The 19,888-nt window shown below is 36.4% G+C and overlaps 2 protein-coding genes across 8 annotated transcripts in view; one reads left to right on the plus strand and one right to left on the minus strand.

Annotated features, from left to right (window-relative positions):
* Nucleotides 1-789: 789 nt before the first annotated feature.
* Nucleotides 790-19,096, minus strand: LOC110833309 (uncharacterized). 3 transcript variants are annotated; one of them, XM_087349284.1, is made up of 4 exons: nt 18,830-19,032; nt 15,238-15,339; nt 7,191-7,274; nt 790-7,103 (listed from the first exon to the last, which is right to left on the minus strand). In XM_087349284.1, exons 1-4 carry the CDS (start codon nt 18,849-18,851, stop codon nt 7,063-7,065), a joined length of 249 nt encoding a protein of 82 aa, XP_087205410.1. In that variant the 5' UTR covers nt 18,852-19,032; the 3' UTR covers nt 790-7,062. The 3 variants fall into 3 exon arrangements, with proteins under 3 accessions (XP_087205410.1, XP_021926916.1, XP_087205409.1); XM_022071224.2 differs by having other exon boundaries at nt 15,247-15,339; nt 18,830-19,028; XM_087349283.1 differs by lacking the exon at nt 15,238-15,339 and having other exon boundaries at nt 18,830-19,096.
* LOC147873807 (uncharacterized) overlaps nt 5,918-19,888 on the plus strand; it is a 32,471-nt gene continuing 18,500 nt past the window's right edge. For 3 of the 5 annotated variants that reach the window (XR_015535262.1, XR_015535261.1, XM_087349285.1), the window contains exons 1-2: nt 5,918-5,998; nt 8,029-8,188. Coding sequence is in view for 1 of the 5 variants with exons in the window: in XM_087349285.1 (XP_087205411.1) it covers nt 5,976-5,998; nt 8,029-8,188 (183 nt within the window). In the remaining 4 variants the exon portion in view is untranslated. Of the gene's footprint in view, nt 5,999-8,028; nt 8,189-9,233; nt 9,596-15,010; nt 15,248-19,888 lie in introns of those variants that run through there. The other 2 variants (XR_015535263.1, XR_015535264.1) reach the window with 2 other exon arrangements.

Here is a 19,888-nt window from a genome sequence, read left to right on the forward strand (position 1 = left end):
AGTTTAGTGTTTGGCATATGAAGGTTTTATTTGTACCTTGTACTAATATTTTGTCATCTGAGTTTCTTTGAAATATTTCTACATTATCCAATACAAATGATGATAGTGAGAGCAAGAATTTGCTGGCTAGTGGAAGAATATTAAATTTCTTAAACAGTTCCCTACACAGAGCTCTCCTTTAAGTGCCTGCCATTATTCTAATGATGGTCACAGAGAATTGGAAAACTAGTGAAAATTTCACACTGGATTTGTCTTTTATTTTGGGTAGGAAGTTATGTGCTAAGGGACTTATTTCTTGCAAGTATTCATTGTGGTTTCATATTTGGTGTAGGAATCATGATGACCATTTCTTTGCCTCTTTTGTATGGGTATGAAATAGGTTTCTTAATTTTAGAAGAACATAAATTACAAGTGTTTAAAAGAAGGCACTGATAAAATATTTGGACCTAAAGTGGGTGAAGGAAGTGGTCTGTTTAGGTTATTGCATAATGAGGGACCTTATGGTTTATATAGGTCGCCTAGTATTGTTAGGGTAATGAAATTTGGCATGTTGTAATGTGCTGGCCTTGTAGCTAGGGTAAAGGAAAGAAGGAATGCATACAGAATGTTGGTGAAGAAATATCTTGGAAGATGGCCTTTTTTGAAGGTGGAAGGAGATGGGAGGATAACATGGATTTAGGAGTGACAGTGGATGGAACTGGCCCATTATCTACACTGGCAGGCCTTGGTGTTGCTGATTTTAAAGCACAAGGTTCTACTACTAGAGTATGGGTTAGATGAAGAATAACATTTTGTTTGTGCTGGTGTCTAAATGTATCACGGAAGCCTTTATTTTAGAAAACGTCTTCATAAAATTATATACAATCATTCACATAATTAGAGACTATAAAGCATTACCTACTATATGAATTGATCCAGTACACATTTATCATTTTAATTTTATTGTGAACACGTTTAGTTGTACATGGACCTAGCTTTGCATCCAAAGGCCCCTGTATAATTGCACATATAAAAAAGCACTTTCCTCCAGAATAATAGTATGTTTAACATCAGTTATTTAACATACATTACTTTGAAAACAATGCTTAGGTTCACCCAGTACACAGTATTCCCATTACAGTTATATCAATTGACAATTTTTGGGCAATTGAGGTTGCTGAGAGACTTTTCTGAGGTGCAGACTGATAATTTCAATGGAGAAGAAGAAGCCAAGTGGATGTTGTCATATATACATAAGACACTTCTAAAATTTCAAATCTGAACATAAATATTTTGAGAAAGAAATTAATGATAAAGTATATGAAGTTAATTGGTATATTCACATACCTGTGTGGGAATTACATTTTATTGTGTGTGTGTTTTAAACACTAAAATTGAGGAAGATGTGTCACAAGCATATTAGGAGACGTTTTCATGAAATTTTATTTTCTATTATGAATTTTATTTGAAAGGAAACTTACAGATCAACATATATGTAATGTCATATTTTCAGTGAAATACTTCTTGGATCCTCAGTGTTCATTTCTTTTAGAAACTACACACAGTGAACATTGTCTGACTACTACATCTCCAATGCGTTGATTTCTTATACATCACATGGATCAGCTGATAAAATTCAGTCCACATTAATAATAATGTAATGAATGTATACTGTCTAAGGAGGGAGTGTACTTTTCTTTGAGGGTATTTTTATCAGTACATGGGGCAATGAGGGGAAAGTATAAGACAAGACAGAGCTATATGTTTAGCTAATCAGCTTATGTCATCTGGCAACAAATCAGAAGTTCGTTAAGTATCCACTAGCATGTCTTCATTCTGGATAACCTGACCATTAAATGTGACTGAACTGGTGGCAAAATGCTTCCTATACATTGAGACTGTGTGTGGGTGTGCGAAACCTTTTGCAAATGTTGGTAAAACTGAGAAACTGAACTCAAGTCATCTCAAATTTTTAGCAGCTATAGCATGTGTAATAATATTTTAGAAATAAAAGTATCCAAAAAGATCAATGTGTTATACTCCTATCATTACTTTCAGAAAACTGCAACTTAGATCTGCTTATAAATGATTATAACATTAAGACATTTTTGTGTATGTAAGTTGGTTATGCAGTATTGATTTGTTACCCCTTAATCTATGAGATGACTCTCCACACACATGCAGGCACTCAAACAAATGACCATATATGTAGGTATCTGGAAGGTGGTGGAGGGTACTCTGTGAAAGGCAAATTTAGATTTGACTTTATTGAAAGATAACACCAGCATACATATTTACCATCCCTACTTCACTTGGAGATATTGTAGTGATTCAATATCCAGAAAACAGAAAAGTCAGTTACTGATATAGTAACATTTGGTCAATATTACACAGGAAACATTCATCTCCCATGACTCCATAGATAACTGTTCATAGGCTATTGTCCAGGTCAGAACACTACCAAATACCATGTTTCCAGATACCTAATTTGTATGTATATGTGTGTGTGTGTGTATTGTCCCATGGACGAATTGAGCTTCAGATTCACTGGGTGCAGCTTAACAAGTGATGTGGATCTAATCCAAATGCTAGTGTGACACAACATTACAATTTTGACTGCTCATGGCACACCTTCCTGATGTATTGTTACTGACAGTGATATACTGTTCCTTTCTACACTTAAAGATTTGAATTCTTAGAATGTCTTATCTTCACTAACTACAGTTCACTTTTATTCTAGGAGTGTTGAGTTGTACAACATGTAAAGCATCTTTTTGAGTTAAACTTTCCACCAAAACTTTTCTATGTCTACTTTTTTCCTTGCATTGCATATAATAAACATCTATAAAAGAACATGTAATTAGCACAACTATAACTTTCGTTGCCTGTGCTTTTACTATTGATATTTGTTGTTGTCCTAGTTTTGCTGCTTTGTGATGGTACAATTTCAGTATAGCGGCTTAACTCTGTCATCTGCTGCAGGTATGAATAATGGATCTCTGACGTTTTGTTACTTTTGTTGACTCAGTGTGACAAATTTTCAGTCTGTAAGATTTGAGGTTTTCACAACAGTGAGTATGAAGATTTCTGTCTTCTGGGTTGTTGCGCTGTGTAGTCTGGTCGATGTTAACCAATCAGGGTGATGATGACGGAGGCAGTATGACCTCTGAAACATTGGTTAACATCGACCAGACTACACAGCGCAACAACCCAGAAGACAGAAATCTTCAAACTTTCAGTCATATCTCATTGATGTAAACTGAATATTCACAGTGTAAGATTATGTTTGAAGTGTTTAGTTTTCTGTTGTTACAACAACTGAATTGAATAGAGATAGATTTGTGTTTATGTATGTGGCTATTAGAGAGATAACTCCAAGAAGTTCAGTTTGTAAACTGCATCCATTTCAATGATACAACCAAATTATATAAGAATTTAACTATATCTCATACATAAGTATTAACAAACAAATTGAACATCTGACATTAACATTCATTCATCTGAATATATGTAATATACAGAGCAGTTCATCCTTTTATCAGTGGCATGGTGTGGTAAATAGCTGATGCTGCTGCATTGGCCATGCAAGAAGGATATTCATTCTAACACAGATAAAAAAAATAGTGTAAAATCAGATGTTATTAAAGAAATCACTGGTCTTAGAATGCATATGTTACTAAGAAATGTACTTGAAAGCTGTAGTACCCGTGTTTAAATAGCTGCTTTAAAATCATCATAAGTATGATATTTTTGCAGCCAGAATTTTAAAATGCAGGTAGATTGTAATTCAGTATCTGAACTAGAGAGTATATTCTTCTGCATGACTACATGCTGGCCAATATATACCTAGCCACAGCTTCGATTAGAAGACATTTTCAGTGAACTATTCTGTGTACATATTTATTTTCTCTTGACTATGTCTTCTTATGAATGATCACAAGGCGACATGTTTGAGAAGACTGATTGAATATTTCTGAGCATAGTGTAAAATGCTTTTAATATCTGTATTCAGAATTTTGCGAAAATAGATCTGTGAAAAGAAAGTGATTTAAGGACAGAAGTTCTCTGTCACACTACTATTATAATTTTCCACCTTTACAGGGTACCCAACTGCTGCTTCGTTTGTTTTGTTTCTGTTGGAACTGCAGGCTATCTTTTAACTTTAGAATGTGTATTTTCTTCCTTCCACAGTCATGCCTGTTCCAAGATGAGATGATTGCATATTTACGTTGGTGACAAAGGTCTCATTTGCATGGTAGTTAAGCAAAGATCATATTCTCTCCACCTTTAAATTTCTTCTGAGGTATTAGTCTCTCCTATCTGTTTTTAATCTGTTTGCTCTTTGATCTCATGTCTCCTTATTATGCTACATTATAATTCCCATAAAACTGAATTATATGGCCTTCATATACTTTGTAGCATATGCCCATAACGCCTGCTTTGTATTGTGAATGACTACTGTTGGAAAAAATCTTTCCCACATTACTGTAATTTATTTCTTGTACAGAAATTAACTGAATGAGCTTATTATTAGGAATCTTAATATCTTCCCTTGTATGAAAACTCTCTAGCTAGTTCTTTAACCTGAATTTTATTTCAGTAGATTGAATACAACTGTCTACAAAAAAACATTTCTGAACATTTTCCTATGTGTACAAGATACTGAGCTTTCTTTTAGTGGTTTGAATTTTGAACTCTTGCAGTGTCATGTAATGGGGTCCAAATGCACAAAATCTGTAATACTAATTAATGGAAATATTAATTTTGTTACAGAGATAATTCATTGATAAAGCACTAGATGAATTCTTCTTATCACAAACAGTAATATATATAATGTGCTGCAGATGTATTTACAATCAGAAAGTGACACTTTTTTCTTTCTTTTTTCTCCTCCCCCTGTAAGGAAGCCTGACCATCTTTCAATAAATTAGACAATTAAATAAAAAGTATTTTACATTTAATGAATCTGACTTCATTTGTGTGAAAGGAATACAGCTTCAAAGTTAGACTCGCCTTTCTCGTGCCACAGTTCTTACTTTTATATTTTAAATACTAAACAAAAACAACCACAAAAAACTGGTTTCTGTGATACATCATATGAAGTTAAAATTGTCATTCACTTTTTTATGTTCATGTGTTGAAGTTATGTTTCATTTTATATCTCAGTCACTAATAAATTCACATGATGTGTGTTTAAAAAATACTATCCTTTACTCTAAACTTGCATAATTTTCAGTGATAGTAGGATGACCAGACAATTAAAACATGGAGATTAATATGAGAAAGAATGTGGGCAAAGTACATGTTAAGGATTGTTGTGTGTATGTGCATGTGCTCACACACTTCTATACACATTCAGTATTATTTTTAATTTTTTATTATTTGCATTGACATAATAGAAGGGTTTCTTATTTGCTTGCTTGTACAAGAAGTCTAATCAATTGCTGAAAGAAGGCAGTTATTTCTTAAGTAAAGTTGGCTTCTCTGAACACTTAGAAGTTGGGTTACTTTTTAATCCCATACAACAAGCATATGACGCTGTTTTGTAAGGATTAAGTTCTGTGGTTTGTCCAGCATTTTATAGAGCAATACTGTTGTGCCAGCAACATTAGTCTGTATCAGCACTTATTTCACATCACAGTGAAAACATGGAAAAAACTTATATTGTTTTGCAGTGTAAATATTTAATAAGAAATCCAGGCAACAATAGGGACAGCTGATACATTTATCAAAGAAAGCCATGGCAATTTAATAAGGGAATATGTTACTACTACTATTATTATTATTAGGTCAATTGTTTTCAATTTGATTTTTCAACTTTTCTGAACAAATTGAACTATGATGTGGATTGCTTTCACTGCCATGTTGTAGAAAAAACATTCATATTTTACAGCCCCAATGTGGGAAAAATAAAGGGGAATTTTGATTTTTGGTGGTTGGCACCATTGGAAGTTGCAGCTTATAAGACAGCATTCAGAATTAGGAATCTATTCTGAATGCTGGATGGACTTTTCATCAGGTTGTATATTTTAAATATTTCCTTTCATGATAATAATCAGTTCCCTTTCTTGTATAACACTTATATTTGACTTTAAATAGGTTAATCACTAAGACATCAGTATAATTACTAATAAATTACTATGTTTTTATATGAATATTATTGATCTGATATTTTCCTGAAGCATTTGATAGTAGTTGTGATAGATGGATTGTATGGGTCTCCTTGATAAAATAATTATATCATGTTTGGGTTTAAACAAGCCTTTAAAACTTGAGCTAACATTTTTTACATCTTCATTCAATAATTTTGGTACAATATTTATGGAAGCCTCAAACTGAGGGAACATGTGAATGAAACAGTCATGTCAGTGAAGAAGCTGTGGTACAGACTTGATTAGAATCTCACTGGCAGCTTTCTTTAGTATGTAGTTATCAGTAATGTAATTTTAATGTAGATATTTCAAAGAGACTATTAGAGAAAATTATATATCAACAGCAGTGTGAGAGGCTATATATACATATTCCTGTTGTATTATATTTATCTCAGTGCTTTTTAAATGTATCATGTCTTGCTACTGAATTGAGTATCTGTACTCTGAGCATGATCTTCCATAATTTAGTTCACTTATATATTTTGACATTCCAAGATATAATTGTGTCAATTTATTTTTGACATGAAATGTTAAGGGACCTTGTCTATGCAGTGAGCAACCAATTAAATTTTCCCTTATGTATGATCTGAGGACATAATGCGCATTGCAACAATTTGTTGCCTATGTTACCATGATTCTAAGTTTCTACAAAATATCAAACCATTAAATTTTGCAATAATATTTTTGTCCAGCCACCACAAATGTTTGAAATCTTCCAGACCAATTTGTTGTTAATCTAATCCTTGTTTTGAAGATCAGCTATCAAAAAATTAATAATTGATTCATTTGATGTTATATTCTTGAAAAATGTTCTGTACTCTCTAATGCATATTTATAGTTGTAGTCTTCGGTATTTGACAATTGGCGAAAGTGTTCACTCTCTGGATAGCTGTTGTGATGGTGTTTTTGGTTCTATTCCCATGATCGATTGTTACTGCTGCAGTTCCTTTGTAGTGCACTTTGATCCAGGCTCTGGAAATGAGGCGAGAAGTGTTAATTAATAACAAATATTAATTATAATAAACATCAAATAATCCAAATTCAGTCATTTACATTTACCTCCTTTGGGTGGTGTTTTAACTGGTTTAGCTTTCGGGGGATCAGATTTCTCTTTCTCTGGACTGTCCTTGCTCTCTGATTTTCCTGGAAAAGAAGAATTGAAAAGTGAAATATAGATTGACTCAAAATGTATGAATATCATCGTGTTCTTCTTCCCCATTGTCTTGCTGATATTGTTAATCTTGATTTTGTTCATGTTTTTGTTTTCTTCTTTTTCCATGGTGCAGTGACCTCTGCAGGTTTTTAATATTTTTAATTAGTTATAACGTGTTTATATCACAATCTGATATGGTGGTTCTGAAGTTTTTCATGAGCAGAGCCATTTTAACCTTAGCACTTTGTTTCTAAAATCTAGGTATTATGTTATTCCGAACAGTAAGAGGCCACATTACACAACTATACAAAACAGCAAGTTACTGCTTTATAATCCTTCGTTTTAGTGATCTATAAAATATACAGATTGATAATAGTTTTTGAACTAAATAATTGTAATAGTTATCAGTGTTTCTTTCTGTAGGGTTTAAGCAGCCAGCCTACAAGTTTGATCATTTCATCATACAAAATAAATACTACAGTACGCTGTGCAAAAATCACATTTAAACCGAAATATTTCAGTGTGTTGCTCTCCCTTTTTTTACAAAAAAGTTTTTATGTTTTTCGGCTAAAGTAATGTACTTTTTAAGACTAAAAAATAACATTTCCTATGCTTCATGGAAAGCGGTCTTGTTCTCTAATGTTATCAGACAAATTATTTTGTATAAGTGGCATAGGAAAACTTTTTAATTAAATAGCCTTCTGTCATATTAATTTTTAGTAACGGGACTTTGTTCCCATCTAGGGCAACGATGGAAGTTTGCCTGTCAACTTTAGTGCAAATCTCCAGCACCAAACAGCAACAGAACGTGCCTAATACTTTCCTAGACGAAGAATACGGAAGGACAATACGGCCTCACACTTCCGTCCCTTTTATGAATTATGTGGAAGTAACTCGCAAAAATGTAAGTCATAAGAATATTCCTTATTATTGTCTTGTATTAACAGCAGGTAATAATTTTTAAAAGAAACAAAAACATACATCTAGCAAAACGCTATTTCTGTGTTGTAATATGGCTTCCGAACGAGGCAGGGTTGTGAGCTTACAAAATTTGCCCTGAACGACATATGATGTTTGGGACCTGCTTTCAGAGCATTTAGCCAACTTTCCTTCTTAAGAAAAGCAAGTAGGCTTGTAAGATCACCGTGCTGGTGCGTATGTCAACTAATATTCACGAAACTTGGTCTTTGCCTTTTACGTTTTACATTTTTACAATGATTATTAACGTAGTGGACAAACGAACTTCTGAAATGGGAGCGACACTAGCTTCACCTAATATATAGTCCTGAAATAATTTAGGCCTATAGCAATAGATTAATGAAAAATATTCAGCTTCAGGTACGTTATCTTCTGTAGAATGTAGACAAAATGGCGGCGAAAATGTCGTTTAGATTTCAGTTTGACAGATATCAAACATAAGTACAAGTGCTTAGCCGTTTCTGGGTAAACCGACGTTAGCTTGGTCCTCACGTAAAACGGTTTATATTTGACTGATACCAAGTTACAGTGAATTGACAACTTGTAGTGTGGGCTCCATACGAAATTAACAAAGATCATGGAGTAGTTTCGGAGATAACATTTAAGGACAAATATTATACTGTCATTTCATGCAGTTGTTACTAGTTAGGTCTGTGACTGGACCTTCCAAGTACTATCTTTCCTTGATATTTTCCAACCGAAATTTCGAATTTCTTTCTTGGTTCTCACGCACACTACATGTTTCGCCCATGTTATTCATCCTTCATAATTTATTAAACACAATGTTACCTGCCGAGTAATGAATTCGTGGGTTTGAAGACGTCTTAACTGCAGTAGTCATTCGTAATTGTTAGCGCATAAAACATATCAAACCCACATTTAGAACTAAATTAAAAACTTCTTTTGAATATAGTATTTCATTGATAATTTCTGCACATTAGAATGGGCATGACTTGATTGTCTTTAATTAGGTATTTCCACCGCTACGTGGGAAAAATATTTACAGCCATGACTTATCCATCAGAGCCTTACCAGAAGATGACTCTTAACAAATGCATACAATACAGTGTCATTAAGTGATTCACAGGAATAAGATTAATGAATATATCTAGGAGGAGACGGTTTGTTTAGAAACAAGTTTTCGGTGGTGGAATGGATTGTGGTGTTTCCCCGGGCTCAGCTAGACAGCGCCTTTGGCAGATCAATACAGGCACTGAAATCCAGGAGCTTTGGCAGCCTTTGCCAGCCGTTGGCCCAACAGCGGTTGTTTACATTTCTTCATTGCTGTTCTGTTCAGTGATCTGAGCGTTATCACCCAATCTTGCATTAAGTACTTAGCACTCCTTCGTACGAGGAAGGTCCTAGATTTGATTCCTGGCCCCGGAAGTTGCTAGTCTGAAATTCATTAGTCTTTCCAGCCCTCCAGACTATGTTGGGGTAAAGCTAAAGTTTCCCTGTGTCCAAACACTAAGTAATGGAGGCATGTAGAATATGGATGTAAAGCTCCACGCATTCCTAACCTCTACATTTGATACATGTGAGTGCTTTAAGCTCCAGGCACTATACCTCTAGGAAGAATCTATATCTACAAAGCCGTCATTCATAAGTCTTATCCAGTTTTTGACAGAAATGCAATGTTTTAGATACCTATAACACATGTTACATTGATTTAGTAGCTTGAGAAAGACGTTTCAGCGATTCACTGAGTCACTCTGAGATACCCTGTAAACGTATTTCTTACCCCCACTCATATCTGTAAAAACATATAACACAGAACCTGGTGTGTATCGTAATCAGAATATAGCATAAAGTCTTAAAAATCATTAATAAGTTATATGAAATGTAAGAAACGTTTATTCTTCACAGTGACGATAAAATATGAGAGGAGATATTCAGGATGAACTTAGGATACATTAAATCTGAAGTGTTTAGTGTTTTGTCTCATTTCGTTTGCAATAACCTAAAGATTTAAACATGTAGAAATATAATATAATATATAAGATTTGAGGTTTTCACAGCGGTGAGTATGACGATTTCTGTCTTCTGGGTTGTTGCGCTGTGTAGTCTGGTCGATGTTAACCAATGTTTCAGAGGTCATACTGCCTCCGTCATCAGGGCGATGATCGCCCTGATGACGGAGGCAACCCAGACAACCCAGAAGACAGAAATCTTCATAATATATGTGTTTTGTACAGACAAAAAACCTCGACTCTCATTTTGAGGAAAGAACACAGATTGAAGGTTTATGAAAACAAAGTGATAGGAAGAATATTTTGGACAAACAGAGAAGTGGTAGTTAAGATGATAAATTAGAACAAGATGATACGGAATTTGAATGTAAATCGCATTTGGAAACAAAAACTGCAAATCTCGGTTAAAATATAATATTGAAGGCGAACAACTTGAAACATCTAGACGTGAATGGGAGAGAATAATATTGGAATGAATTTCAGAAACGTGATTTGAAGATGTCAGGTTCTCACCGCGGCGAGCATGAAGATAATAGCCTTCTGAGTTATTGCACTGTGTAGTCTGGTAAAAGTTGGCCGACGTTTCAGAGGTGCATACTGCTTCCATCCTCTGGAAGCACTTGCACTTCTGAAACGTGAGTCAAATTATACGAATCTACATGGCGAAATACTCCAGGAGGCTTTATCCATTTTTTGACGAGATGATATGGATCTTAGAGCTTTGTTCAGTATCAGGCTTTGATATTTGTGTTTTGAACGTTCGGATTCTGTTCATAATATTTTGTATTTGTCAATATCTTTTTTCAAAATATTTGTTCGCACTTATACCATCTAGTAAACAAGGATATTTTCCTTGCGTTTCGATGAACAACTTTCCTCATTGTTATCTACGCCTGCGATGTAGGTGACCCAATTTACTGGCAAGGAAGGTTAATTGCCTACCATTACCATTGTACAGCTCGTTTCTGATTACCGATAATGACTGAAGCTCCGCGTCACATCCATTAAATTGAACCTTCGGTTTGATGAGGCTGTAATATAATCTTAAAACGTAAAGTCTTGTAAAAAATGGTGAGTGAATTCACGTGCTTGAGACACTAATTTTTTCTGCATTCAAGAAGTTTTAAAAATTTGTTCGACAGTCCGTCTCACCCCGATTCAGTCACTAAGAGAACTGTAATAGGTACCAATTGAATGACATGAAACTCCGACTTTAATGTGTGTCAGCATTATCAGTAGCTCGGATGGGGTAGAAAAATACATAGTTTTATAAGGAGACTTCATGGAAAGCGATCATTTGGATGATCGAGGAGGAGATAGAAAACAATATTATTGATCCCAGGGAAGTAGATTGTGGGGTGCTGAATGGGCCTGGGGTTGGTTCGTGTCCGTTGACGGGCTTTGTTATTATTGACATTACCGAACGTCGCATTCGAGTGGTTAGCATGAAAACAGCGCAACACTCTGAAAGATTACATTTAAATCAGATTCTGGTTCCGCCTATTATAATATTTATGTTTAACTACGCGTGATCGGTTATATAGCATCGAAGGATGTAAAGAGGGAGGGAAACCGTCGTGGCCTATGTTACCTGCTTTGAAACCGACCGTCGCTCTAGGAGACCGACTATCCTGACAGGGTTTTCGTGGTTTCCCTCAGTACCTCCAGGAAATTTCCAGGATATTAGGACTCCCTTAAAATATACCAATACCGATTCCTTCCGTATCCTCTCCATTCCATATGAATTAATTATCAGATAATCCGACACTGTGTAGCTGGAGCTACTGATAGCGTTGTTTAATAAACAACAGATAACAGTGGCATTGAAACTAAAGATTCTATTACCATAGAGTCAGTCGATTCGCGTACCATTCAGTCAGTAAGTTAAATGTTACCTTGGATCTTAGGGGAAAAGATTCTGATGATGGGAGAGGCTGAAATCGGAATTAGCGTTGTTGACCCTTATGGTTATTTCACCAGAGCTTGTGATTTGGTTACCTAGTCAAGCAGGAATCAGAGAGTCAGCTCGTTATGCAGGTAGTCAGTCAATCGGCGGATTCTTATACCGAATTAGTCTTGTTAGTTGATTGTTAAAATGGTTGTTCGAGAAATAGCTTGTGAAGCTCGGAGATGGACAGAACTGTGTCTTATGGTAGAATTTGGTATTGGCAGTGTTAACCTACAAGACAATTTACTAGTTAATGGAACACCAGCTTGTTTTACAAGCCTTGCGTGTTTGTAACGCTTCTGAAAACGGGTCCTAATTTGCAATTTAGATAGGTATTTATTTTCGTGATTTCACCAACAACCATCCCTCACCCCGTGTCTAAAAGTGATATCATGATTCATACCAGTTTTACAGTCACGAACCCTTAATAGTTACGAGTTTTATGGGTTACACGAGCCTAATATTTTAAACCAACTGTCACTAGGCTACTTGCTGATTACACGAAAATTACCGTGTCAAAGTAAAACAAATTCGTCGCCAGCTGAGCCAGAAAGTCCAATAGTTTCCCTGTTCCATCAGCAATTACTTAGGTCTTAAAGTAAATTTATATTATGGAGCTAGAATGCTCTTCGTCGTCAGCACAAAGTCGAGCTCTTGACCATGTTCGGATCCAGTGCTTTGGATTTCATGTCATCATTCCTCCTCTTTAGATTCATTTCGGAGGAAAACACCCGTGAATTATCACGTCCGTCCGTCCGTCCGTCCGTCCGTCCGTCCGTCCGTCCGTCCGTTCAAACGTAACAATGCCCAGACTCTGGAAATGTGAAACTGATTTTGAGGACTTAAAATTTCATCGAACCATTTTGTTTTGATTTATTTTAAGGGTCTAAATAAACTTTGTATTATGCGTTATTTTAAAGCTGTGTTTGTGAAGTTGCATGCCATATCTAAACTTTTAGCGACTGATCTGTAATATAATGTCTAAAGGTGGCAATAAATTGTTAAGAAACCATTTGCAAAATATGTGTGCAATATCTTCACGAAAATTATGTCATATGTTGTTAAACGTTATTCGTGTATGCCTGCTATTACCTTTACTCTTATTAAACAGAAAAAACAGTATTTTATGTTCATTTGTGGTGCATTTGCAATGGTGACCGTCACCTCAGGGATGTGGGTTTTTCTCCCCACTTTTACAATTTACATAATCTAAACTTAAGACAGTTTCAACCTCTCCTTGAAGACTCAAGAACTGCTTTATTGTTGTCAATATAATTACGTATTGGGCATTAATATTTTCTGTTTATATTACGCTGTTTTCGTATTGGTTTGAAGAGACTGCTATCCTAGCTTATTAATATATTCATTACTGACTATCCAATATAAAAGTGACATCTACTGCTATTATTCTATCCACTTGTGACCAGTTCAGTACAACGTGGCTGGTTCATGCACACAAGTTAAACCCCAGAACTATGTTCATACAACAGACATGTACACGGGAAGGAAGTCAAGAAGGACATTTTACAGAACACATAATGGAAGGCTACTCAACTACCGCTACGAAATAATGACCCTGTTTAGAAAATACCGGCAAAAAATCAGTACCTTGTTCCTGTTTAATCCTTGAGGCGAAAATAAATGTCAAGTCTAGAATATTTTCTTCGTTTATGAATTTCATTGTCACGTTTTTGTTTGATTATTTAATAGACGACGCTTTATCAACTGCATAATTATGTAACAGAATTATTGCAAACCCAGGTCGTGAAAGTGTCGGTCTACGGGTTGGACAGCCACAGTTAGATTACCGGGCAGGAGCCCCCCCCCCTTTTTTTTTCTTCCCATTCTCTCTCTTTACTGGTTTGGAAAAAATTTCTTGGTCAGCGCATTGCCCTCCCATGCTGTGGGTGACCGTGCTTCTTTCCACGGGAAGTTGACCTCTCAATTTTAGGTCTGCCACGCGAAATTTGTATTACTATGTTCTTGGTCATAACTAGCGAAACATTGCACTTTATGGATAACATTATGCCGGAAATATTTGTATGGATGTTGTTTGTGTTACAAAGATGGAGGAGATGCAAATACTTTGAAGTTGTAGTATCTCTGGAAATTTTACGAAGGTGAGAATCTACGCTGTTTACAATTATGCACTTTAATATATATATATATATATATATATATATATATATAAACTGTATTGATTTATAATTTTTATTGCTGTTGTACATAGATTTAAGTTTTTGTAGGCAAGTCGAAGTCAAATTATTTCTCGGATTCTTGTTGGTACATCTGAAAGAGTTTCCACAGATGTATGGACATAGTACGCAGCCATTATCGCAGGCATCCGCGCTCCTGCTTCGTATCCAAGAGAGCCCGGATTCGAATCTCGGCCGTCAGAATGGCTATCCTCACGGAGGATTTGGGTGATTTTCTTCTGATAATCTAGGAAACTAGCTGAGCAGTACACTAAATTGGACGCGATCCTTTGTTCGAAAACCTCCACAATTGTTTATACAGATATCTTGGTGTTGTGAATTTGAGATTCTCTCGGCGATGAAGATGTCTATGCTCTTCTTCTGGGCCGAAGATGAAGGCAGTATGTTCATCTGAAATGTTGGTATCTACCTACAATGAATTCTTCTCGGGCTACCAGCCGTGTAAAGGTGGTTTTTTTGGAGAAATCACCAACGTTTCGAGAACCATCTTTATACTGCAGTACCCTGAGGATCAGGACGAAGATGGTTCTCGAAACGTTGGTGTTTTCTCCATTAAACCACCCTACACGGCTGGTGGCCCGAGAAGAATTCATTATACTTAGTCGCCGTGAAAGTTTCAGATCATAAATCTACCTACAAGTCCACACAGCGTCACAACCCAGAAGTACATCATTAACATCCTGTTGTTGGATGTTGTGTAACCCGTTCAGCTGATAAAACGTCGTTATGTGGACCAAAATATATATCATGCCAGAAAGGAAGGAAGACGTTTGAAACCGTGAGCGCCACCAGAAATGGGGAATAATACAGACAGACGTATAAGAAGCAACGTGATACTAACTTAACGAACCTCTCGACTGGTGGAATTTCTTCTGTCTGTCCTGCTCATTCGCCGTCGCCCGCACCTTCTCGTGGTCGTGCAGAGCCAGCGTTGGAAACACGGCTGCGGCAGAAATATCAGTACTCTGAATTTTCGTCCACAAATCAGTTTATTGTAGCCGTATTAGAAGACCAGTTTCGTTGCTACGTCATTGACAGGAAGAAGCTTAGTAGAAGCTCAGGTCTGCCGCCTTCTACCATTACGTTATGCATACAGCTGTGAATTATGAACGCTAAGGACTGAACATCTAAGCCAGTTACAGCTAATAGGAACGAGAGAATTCATCTAATTTAATAAGGCGCTTAATTGGAGAAGGAGGGGGGTTGAGAAATAAAAGGTAAATATTTTTACATGTAAGTGAAATAATTTGCCAGCAGTTTAGTAAACTAATGTTCAGTAGCAATAAACATTGTACATTAAGCCTGTTTGACCCTTGGTGAAATAGGATAGTGAGTGGAGATCACTGTTCCGAAAACTTTCTTCACTCGTCCCACACCATAATTTGTCAGACACATGACGTTACATCATTAAATATCGCTCACAAAAAGGGCGTATGAAACTATACATGGCCACAGATATGCATATGTACTGCATGCAAATTGTCATCTTATAAGACTTTAGGTGTATGAAAACAAAACACAAGTTGGACAAAACTATCATTGATGGACATTGTGTGCTTTACGAATTATAATTACGAAAGATAAGATATTGTCTTATCTAATTATAATGTGCTAACATAAAATTTCTTATAAAAATAGAGAAGAGTTGGAGTTTCTTACAGTATAGCTAGAATATATGTAGACGTATGGCCAGACATAGCATTTAATAAATACAGCATTACGACAAGACAAGGATAAAGACCCATTCGTGACTTCAAATGCACATGAGTATGGCCAATCAGATACCTACAATTCGGTAGAAATAAACGTGAGAAACATTGAACTTGAAATATCTTCCTAATATTTAAAGGCAAACCAATGGGCTGATATCTTCGTGATCTAGACATTACCCAGACCTATCCTTGACCTGAAATTGACAAGTTTGTATGTGAAGGCAAACCTCCACATGCCATGGTCAGTTACATGCTTCGGTCGCTTTATCCTCGGAGAAAGTGCAGAAAATCTTAACCGATTTTTCTGGCAGGTGAATATTTTGAGAGTTATGACCAAAAATTATTTAAGTCCTTTTCGACGAGAAATCGTTCGACGAGTTACGCAATTCGAGAATGTAGGGAAATCAGTTTCAGAAATTTATTAAGGATATGGATTGCAAACTGCAAACTTATAGTAGAATGAATAACATTATAACAAGAAATGTCGGCGAACAGATGACAACCGACACTAAATTAAGAATGCCTAACACAACATCAAAGGCAGCACCCATTCTGAAGTGATGTGTGGGTTTTGAATTTGAGAGTTGGATAACGTATGGAAGCAGCAAGGACGAAATTTTTCACACTAATGCTGGGATTTATGATATTGGACCACCAAAGGAATTCAGATTAAGGAAAAGATTGCAAGTTAAAGATATGGTAGGATGCACGTGTGATTATCAAAATAATTTAAAAATGTGGAAAGAGTTCAAAGAATAGAGGTCATCCCAGAAAGAGGTGACAAGACCAACCCATGGCTGGAAGTTGGTGGAACGGGCTTTATAAGCCAAAAGTTCGAATAGTTTAAGAAGAAGAAGAAGAAGAAGAAGAAGAAGAAGAAGAGATTCTGATTTCAAATAAAACTTAGAATTATTTAAAATGCATGAAAGGAAACACGCCGTGGCACTGCAGGTGTCGTGTATTAATCCCTGTGAAAATCTGTAAAAGGAGACTAAATGATAGACTTACAAGTAAACGCTGATTTAGATCCTTGCCGAAAGTGTTCCTTAAAAGGAACCATGCTATACCAAAATAATAATGACCCAACAAGGAATAACACTACCATGCCGATTTTCGTCAAATCCGGTTCCGTAGTTAGAAAGCTGTTATTTTAGGACGGACGGACAGAAGTAACAAAACTGATAGGTGCTTTCTGAATGTCTTCTAATCGCATTATTTAGTTTATGTGGAGGTATTTTCCTTTCAGATACGATCAGTAAGTTTCCTCTGTTTGTATTTCGTAACATAGTGCACTTGATTTGCCGTAACTTCGCAAATGTCGGAGAATCTGTTTATAGCAGGACTGATAAATTGTATAAAACACGTAAAATACTGCGTAGTTGTCCCTTTCAACTGGAAACTACTTAGTTACACCTGTGCTGGAAATTCCTGCCAGATCGATACTTGCACACATGGCATTCGTTAATCCTGTGTCCACCCACGGCGCTCTTTCGCTGACATATGGCGCGGGGCTTACAGCGAACAGTGGGGGATGGAAATGAATTAAACAAAGGCTTACAGCATGAAATGAACTTGGTACATTTTAGAATATCTAATTTAATCACCTATTTAACATGGGGTTAATTGTGTTCTACAGCTTAGGAAATAGTACCGAAGTAATACGGTAGCCCCATTACTGTGTGTGTTTATCAATATAAAACGGATAGTTAACCAAAAGTTATTTGCAACAATTTGCGTTAAATATTAGTCAATTATAGAGACGGCAGTTCCAAATACTGCGTACTATGCGTGTTCCGAAACGTCTCCTCGTGTTACTCAGTGAATTTAATTTTATTATACAAAATTAACCGTCATGTGAAAGGTTCTTTGCACTGTTTTATAATGTAGGCCTATATTAGGGGCGGAGCGTTGATTTAATCGTGTTAGGCCGGATAACGCTTAAAAAAACGAAAAATAAAGTATTTTGTCTTTGTTTCGTGGCGAACGGTATAAGCGCTAACAATGCCTGGCTGGTTAAATATTCATTTTATCTGATCGGTTCTACTGGGTTACAGAGTACGGAGTACAACTGAACCACGAAAGTTATACAGAATACTTTTTTATGTTTAGTTTTTTCAAAGTGTCAGCCGAACTAACATGGCTAACACGGTTAATATGAACGACCCACCGAGGTCGCAATGTAACGTCAGCTTTAGTATTATACTGTAGTCTACGTCTTTGTATTCCCAAAGGGTGTTTCCACAAAATTTCAATTAACAATTGAAAATGCCATTCTTGACTTCTCGTGCGCACTAGAAGTCTCGCCCGTCTCATACTTGATTAATTAATACCCTCGCTTTTCTCTGTCTAGACTAAAGATGCAGTCACCTCAATGGCACAAATTTTTCCTTGAATTGTAAAAATAATTGTTTTGTGTCAAGAAATTTCCTGCTTTTACAAGCCTGAGATTTCATCCACGAACCCTCACAATTGACACTACCCTGAGTTATCTGAAGCCATTACGCACTTTATAACCAATATCTCGGTGATCGATTTTGATATTAGCATTCCTTCTACTGTTAAGTCTCCTTTGCGATTGTACGACCAAAATCGTGCATGTTTTTCTGATTTTTCCCCTTCCGAATTACATGCCCCGCCCAGCTCACCCTTCTTGGTTCAATCACCATAAGGTTATCAGATGAAGAGTTGTAATTGTGGTTATAACTAGGGGTTGTGGATTACCTTTTTTCCCTCCTCCGGGCATGACATAGGAAGGCCGTGCCGTCGGAGCGGAGGTGGAAAGCCAGCAGTAAATGGTGAGAGTTTGTTGGATGTCCCTCGCGTCGAGACAGCTGAACAGCCGCCCTTGTTCCAATAAGTGACACTACTGAGCCCGCTCTTCCTTCTGGTATTCGGTCCCAGATCTCTACTGGAAGCAACACCCCGGCCTTCCAGCTCCCACAGACGTACATGCAGCTTTTGCGCATGCGTCATAGAACCTGAGTTTGAGAGTACAACCAACCCCCTACCATATTCGTTTAATTGATACGTATTTGAAAGGGTTTTCTCTCGAATCAGATGTCTCATTGGGCATAAACCTAGTTCAAAATTTTCTGTGTCAGAGAACAGCTGTTATCGGCGTGGGTAAATGCTGTCACAGGAAATGGAATGTTATTGGATCGTTGAACAAGGTTTAGCCTTAGTAACCTTTGTTCTAAGCACCACCATGAATTATTACAACCACGCCTATGCACTTCAGAAGCACGTCCAGAATATTTTCTGTGCCTGATTTCGCAGCCACGAACATAGTTGTAGACTGATATTGAGCTGTGTATTTGAACTTTAAGTACATATCGTCTCCGAATCCATTCTTTGCGATTTTGCACACCTCGTTGGCTCTGATGTTTAGAGATGTTATTGCAGAAGAAAATACGCATTCACATATAGTTGCAAACTGGTCATCCTATAGTTATCGCAATGCATAAAGTCGATAATTACTTTTGCTCTGTTTTGTTAAATATACGCCACATACAAATGTTTAAAATAACAATTTCATATCTTAATGAAATTCTATTATACGTTGTATATCGATATATTGCACGATGTGGGAGCTGTGTTGAATTCAGAAGAAACAATAAAATTAGCCTACATTCTGCCTACACCTCATGTGCAGTTTCGTTAGTAACAGTTCAGTACTTTTGAAGATAAAAATGTGGACGGCATGTGTAGCATTACGTCACTGATGTTTGATTTCAAAATACTAAATTGAGTACAGGTACTCTTGTAAACCACTAGACGACA

Source organism: Zootermopsis nevadensis, unplaced genomic scaffold (genome assembly GCF_977971745.1).
Source record: "Zootermopsis nevadensis isolate Lab colony 2312 unplaced genomic scaffold, Znev_1.0 Znev_ptg000015l, whole genome shotgun sequence".
Taxonomy (NCBI): Eukaryota; Metazoa; Arthropoda; class Insecta; order Blattodea; family Termopsidae; genus Zootermopsis; species Zootermopsis nevadensis.

What these genes read in the sequence shown, in the direction of transcription:
- LOC110833309 (XM_087349283.1), bottom strand. Translation starts at nt 19,081, where the DNA reads ATGACGCATGCGCAAAAGCTGCATGTACGTCTGTGGGAGCTGGAAGGC. An exon ending in GCCCGGAGGAGGGAAAAAAG is followed by an intron (nt 7,275 to 18,829) that starts GTAATCCACAAC and finishes CTTCTTTTCCAG; the next exon opens with GAAAATCAGAGAGCAAGGAC. An exon ending in TAAAACACCACCCAAAGGAG is followed by an intron (nt 7,104 to 7,190) that starts GTAAATGTAAAT and finishes CCTCATTTCCAG; the next exon opens with AGCCTGGATCAAAGTGCACT.